Raw genomic sequence first — 6,410 nt, forward strand, 5'->3', positions numbered from 1 at the left:
CTACATTGTACAACTTGAATCATAGTTAACAAAAATATTTACAATAACATTTATTTTAATCCTTCGATCGTGGATTTTTGGAAATCTATTATTATTCTATTATGTCTTGCTCACCGGTGAGCAAGACATAATAGAATAATAACCGTTTTCTAAAGCGAATAGTGCTATTGAATAGAATTAGATAAACATAAGTTACAAAATTGTAAACTTTATTTTAAAAAGAACAATTTTTCTCTCACTTTTTTGGTAAAAAGTGGGACCCGTGCGAGTTTCTTACGCCGGTTCTTCTCGCCGGGGTAGTTCCCGAACCGGTGGTAGGCATCATTAACGGTGTTTACACTAACACACTGTATACCCTAATATCAATGTTCAGTAGCTAATTGGTCATCTTTGTCTCTGTCAATTCTTCTGTTTTTGTCTCTATGCCGTCTTCTGTCTTTGTCTCCATCAATTCTTCTGTTTTTGTCTCTATGCCGTCTTCTGTCTTTGTCTCCATCAATTCTTCTGTTTTTGTCACTATACTGTCTTCTGTCTTTGTTTCCATGTTTACTGGTATGCCCTTATCCTGTTCTTGAGCTTTTATTAAGTTATTTTCGAGATCATTAGCCTGAAAAAATAGGAAACACTCAGCAAATGTTTCATTTAGAACATAGCCGTCTTTATGTATATAGACATTTTTTAATTATTACTTTAGTTACTTAAGTAATAGTTAAATAAGTAAAGTAATGATTTATCACACTTTAATCAAGTAAAGTATTTTTTAGTTTTTAATGACTGCGACAAATAGTTACAGTGAAGACTGACCTCAAGTTTATCTACTTCCATACTCTTAGAATGTCTATTCTTTTTCTTCCTTTCCTTTTCATACGCAAAGTTCTGGATAAAGTCCTTTTGGTTTGTATAGTCCTTTGGCTTTTCTTCTTCATAGAATGGATGTATTTTAATATCTGTAAAAAGTAAATTTTAGCTTTAAGAAAATGTTATTTATTCCTTTATACTTAAAATAAAATAATTACTGACTATATCGTTAAAACGATAGGTTATGTGTATAACCGTAAAAAAATCGTTTTTTTTTTACATGTAATGTGTGCGTGGAAATACGAGGCATAAAACTACTATGATTGTTATTATGTTTGGAAAATTAAGTCCAGCGTCTTCTGTTTCTTCACAGACGATAGATTCACTGCAACCTTTACACTTGTTATTATGCTTAGTTTAAATAATCCAGGATTTATTGTCTCTTGATAGACTATAGAACATAGATTCACTGCAATCTTTACGCTATTCTTCTTCTCCTAATATTTATATATTAGAAGAAGAAGTTTGTGCCACCGGGCCAGCGGCTTTGGTGTGTAGACAACTTAAAATTCTCGTGTCACAGTGTTTATGCGCGAACTCCTCCAAAACGGCTCAACCGATTTTAATGATATTTTTAATTAGGCCTGAGAATATGTTTTTATCTACTTTTTACATTGATACTGAAAATAATTTATATGGCAAAACAATGTTTGCTGGGTCAGCTAGTTATACTATATTTATAGGAAAAATACTACTCACCTTTGTCAATGATCTCCGGCACCATATAAGGGAATAACCATCCCACCAATGGCGTCTCGCCTGCTACGTAGTGCGCCCTCCTGTGGTAGAACAGCAACCCGTCCAGATTCGTTGGCAGCATGGGGTACCGAGATAGATGTCTGGAATATTCTTAATTTAAATACGCAATGGGATATTATACATTTTTTAAACATTAAAACCTTAGTCCTGTGTACTCTGTTAAAACTATAATTGAATAAAAGTCAATAATGTTGAGAAGTGAACATAATTGAAGACGTGAGTCTTGTGAGTGGAAGAATCGAACAAGTAACATTTCGTAACATCTGGACAATAACTAATTTTTCCCTAATTATTTAAATAAAACTTGTAATTTATCTACTTCATGACCCAGCTAATATATCTGGCTAGACATATTATTAAAATCCATAGTTTTTCTATTTCAAATCATTTTTCCGGACCTAAAGCCTCCATTTAACAAAAAAATGGGAAGTTTTTTCATGTAACTTACCTTATTCTTCCACTCACGTCTTGAATTATTTTAAATAGATTACAAGTTAATATAGCCGTTGCCGTACACATTATCCGAATTTCTGATCAGAAAAGTTTGGACGCCCCGCCCCTCTCATACATTTTGACACGTAAGAATTTCTGATAGTGTGCAGGATCTACAACAAAATGTATGAACATAGTGCGTTCCGGCGGGCATCAGAATTTTTCTGATCAGAAATTTCGAATAATGTGCGGCCGGGCTTAAGCGTGAAGACGTTACAATACAAGTATTATACCTTATTAAAACACTTTTTTACTTACTCTGTCAAATTTTCATTTGTGCATGGTATTTTAGGTAATATTTCTAACTTTATTGAATTGTTTTTGCTTATCTTTTGCAGATCCGCTCCAATCTCATTGAACTTGCCTTCTAGCCAGAAATGCCTAAACTCTGTCTGAAAAAAAGGATTATTATTAAAGAAAGATTATTATTAAAATACTTTGATAATACCAATTATGATGTGTTGTTTATGGATAAAAAATAAAAACATTGTTTTTAATAATATAAAAAGCATAACATTCAAAAAACTTTTAACACCAGTAGGTAAATAAATTTCTAATAACTAATAGATCTTTTTTATTAGCACAAGTAAAAGTACAATACACAGAAGGACATAGGCTACTTTTTATCCATCCATACTAATATTATAAATGCGAAAGTGTGTCGGTCTGTCTGTCTGTCCTCTTGACTCTCGACTCTCGAGCCACTGAACCGATTTTGCTGAAATTTGGCACGGAGATACTTTGAGTCCCGAGAAAGGACATAGGATAGTTTTTATCCCGGAAAAATGTACGGTTCCCGCTCCATAAACGAATTTTGGCGCAACGGGGTTGCGGGTGTCATCTAGTTAAAGATAACATACAGCAGCAAAATATTTAGTGCTTCCTTATATGGGCATAAGGCAATATAAAATATTAAATACCTCGCCATCCGTCATAGGTTGATCTTTCCAAGCGAGCAGGTCTAAAATATGAACAGTTTGTGCGGTTCCAATATAGAAACCATCTAACACACAACAACCTCTCTTGCTCTTATGACTACCTCCAGGCAGCAAAGTTTGGTGTTCAAACTTAAAGTGACCATATTTGGTGTAAAACTTTGTTTTGCCCTGAAACATTAACACCTCCATTGTGGGTATTGCAGACACAATAGATTTTCAATGGTTATGCGGCAGTCGGCTGCTGCTTGGGGATTGATGGGTTAATGATATATAACACCTACTTATAAGAAATTTTGATAAGTCATTTAAAAACCAATTAATTACTTTTCTATACCAATTACATAATACTATGATATTTCAAAAGTGTGCATATTTTATCATACTTTAACCACCTATCTTGGGATACTTGATAATTATTATTTTGTTACAGGATCCTGCATTATTAGAAGACAAAGAAATTGTTTTTAAAAATCTACTAACAGGTTATTCGGTATTAGGTAGGAGTTAGGACACATTTTGAAAGTATGTATACGGTCAATGTGTCGAAGTCTGGCATACTTTTCTAAAGTTAAAGTTTAACATAATTTATTGACTTGAGATTTGCTTTTTAAAGTAACTTGTGTCATCGAAAATTAAAGGCTATATATTAATTAGACCTATAATGATCTAAAAATAATCTTAGTTGCCCTATTTTTTTACTTACGTGGTATTTTTAAAAAACTCGGCGTGTAGACGGACTTTCCTTACAGTTTGAGGTAAGTCCGTCTAGCAGCAGTATAGCCATAACTTGTGAAGTAAAATGCATGGCAACGGTTTCTAGCAAATCCGCAAAACGGCCAATCAAATATGTGTTTAAGGTGTCGGTAATAAGGTTCGCATTCCAGAGAAAATTAATTTTATATCATTTTAAGGCAAGTCCGGCATATCGTAAGTCTAAGTGGTTGCAAACATTTTCATTACAATTATAGTCCATTTTTTTAAAAATTAAACACTTAGTATAAACATAAATGTTTATTACAACAAAATTATATTACTTAATTAGTGCCGGTAAAATCAACAACTTTGCTTCATCATCATTTATGGGATGAGACATTTTTGAACATACTACCCTACTTAATTTTGATTTGATTATTGTTATTGATATGTCTTCTTAGTATCTATTTTTTTTTATTCCTTCATATTAATATTTAATTAGTTAAAATAACTTTTTAGTTTACGTGGCAGATTGGGGCCATGCACGCGAAAGTTACGCGTTTTCGCCGCTCAATTAAAATTATAAGGGTTGTTGGTCCGGGAGGTAGGATTTTTTAAGAAAATTTCCTGCTCTTTAAGGATTTTTTTTCAAATTTTGATTATTTCAAATAATTTTTGGTTTTTGGAATATTAAAAAAACCAAACCCTTCTTTTTTTACTTAGTAGTTTATAACTTTTGCAATTTGTATCAGCCCCTCTTGTATGCTTTTTTCGTGCAGTATTTTTAATTTGAGCAATGCAATGATTTAGTAGTCCATAGTTTAAATGCAAATTAACAATACAACTAACAAAACAGACATGCATGTATATTTGAAAAGGTTGACAATATCTGCCTTTCCTTATGAAAACTAGACGGACTTCCCAATTATTGCAATTTTAGGTTAGACACATGTTGCAGGTGATAATAACGAAATTAAAGCGATATTAACGAATCGAACACCAGTAATAAGTAAAAGGATCACTAAATTACTTATGTAATCCAAGAAACTCCAAAAACTCCTTCGCATTCCCACTTTTCAAAATTTTTTTGGCAGAGACTTACACTCCGAATGCGAGTACAAAACGGAAAAAAAATTGAGATCGTTTTTTTCGTAACAGGTAGTTAGTAGCGACATGTCTGTTTCTTAGATCAAACTAACTTTGCAATATTGTTTTACCCACTGAGCCATAAGAAACTAGTCATTCAAATATGGAAGTTATTGCCGCTAGACAGACTTACCTACCAGACAGACTTCGACACATTGACCATAGCTCAATTTATTTTCTTACCCCATGTGAGACAATAAGGGTTCGCACTCCTTTCGGACATGGCACAAGGTACCAATCATTGGCAAAATTCTCAGGTTTTTCCACCATCCATTCTGACAGCATTAATACATTACTGTATGTTAAGCTTGTTTTGTGAAACCCGGCTACATATATACTGGGTCTATAGATGACCTGAAAGCATTGTACAAAAAAAAGTATAGTTACTTAATTACAAATTCTATCATCTGCAATGTGAATACAGACGTTATTGTTGTGCATTGTTTCGTCCATGTCTGCAAAGCAAATTTTAGATTAGATCAGACAAAGATTAAATGTGGTAGGTACAGCTATAGTATATGTATACACAGGAGGGATATCTTTGCCAGTAAGGTGTCCAAAAACTCTAGGAAAGTACTAAAGTAGTAGATTTTTTAGAATAATTTTGTTTGTTATTTAAACATTGGAAAAAGAATTTGAAAAAAATATTTGTGAAAAGTATAAATATTTAAAAATAAAAATGATGTAAGTACAGGATTGTTTACCTTCTTTTTAGACTGAAACACATCATTCTCCTCCACTGCATTAACCAACTCTAAAATTCCTCTAAATGAATCTATTTTGTTGCTCCTATTACTGTAAAAGAAAGTTTTTATATGAATGAATACAAAGTTTATACAAAAAAAACTTACCTACATACACTTATGTTGTAAAACCAAAAGTTTTTGTAATTAATAAATTTTGTCTAATAGTTTTTATTTATAAAATATAAGATCTTCCAGGATTGCCTGTTTTAGGTATTATTAATTGGAATAAAGGTGTATCTTTTTACCAATAGCTAGTGGACCTTTAAACCTCTACATTTATTATTACTATTCATCCTTCTCCTCCAAAGACCCACTTATTATAATAATATAAAAAAATTACCTCTTTTGAATTTCTAGTAGCTCTTTGCGCCTTTCTTCTTGGTTTCCTAAACGGCCCCAATTTTTGTAAAGATCTTCATGATTGGGCTTTGCAGCAGTAGCTTCCAACTGGGATAAAGACTTTTCTAATTCGTCTATATCGACTTGCATTCTGCTTGTATTTCTACAACTTAAAATTACACTAAGTCAGTTATACAAGCAACTTGAATACAATTTTAAGAACATATATTTTTATTCACTCGAAATGTGTTGGTAAATGGTTTTGAAAGCAACATGTGACAGAATTCAGTACAATATAAATAAGTCATAGCACTAAAGTTAGGCTTCAAATTGCAATACATTTATTATATTTGCTTACCTAGTTATTTATTTAGTATTTTAAATTACAATACATATTTAAAAGACCGGCAAAGAAATACAGATTTTTCTGTACAGCTGA

General features: G+C 32.2%; 1 protein-coding gene across 1 annotated transcript; it reads right to left on the reverse strand.

The window, feature by feature from the left end:
- Nucleotides 1-331: 331 nt before the first annotated feature.
- LOC121730732 (snurportin-1) lies at nt 332-6,410 on the reverse strand. Its single transcript, XM_042119873.1, has 9 exons — nt 6,330-6,410; nt 5,973-6,140; nt 5,591-5,681; nt 5,070-5,240; nt 3,030-3,215; nt 2,368-2,501; nt 1,558-1,697; nt 805-947; nt 332-607 (listed from the first exon to the last, which is right to left on the reverse strand). The coding sequence occupies exons 2-9, from the start codon at nt 6,119-6,121 to the stop codon at nt 377-379; spliced, it is 1,245 nt and encodes a 414-aa protein (XP_041975807.1). The 5' UTR covers nt 6,122-6,140; nt 6,330-6,410; the 3' UTR covers nt 332-376.

Source organism: Aricia agestis, chromosome 9, assembly GCF_905147365.1.
Source record: "Aricia agestis chromosome 9, ilAriAges1.1, whole genome shotgun sequence".
NCBI classification, from domain to species: domain Eukaryota; kingdom Metazoa; phylum Arthropoda; class Insecta; order Lepidoptera; family Lycaenidae; genus Aricia; species Aricia agestis.

Coding starts and splice junctions, on each gene's coding strand:
- LOC121730732 (XM_042119873.1), bottom strand. CDS start 6,121: ATGCAAGTCGATATAGACGAATTAGAAAAGTCTTTATCCCAGTTGGAA. Junction 3,216..5,069: donor CCCTTATTGTCTCACATGGG/GTAAGAAAATAA, acceptor TTAATGTTTCAG/GGCAAAACAAAGTTTTACAC. Junction 948..1,557: donor GCCGGAGATCATTGACAAAG/GTGAGTAGTATT, acceptor TACTTTTTACAG/ATATTAAAATACATCCATTC.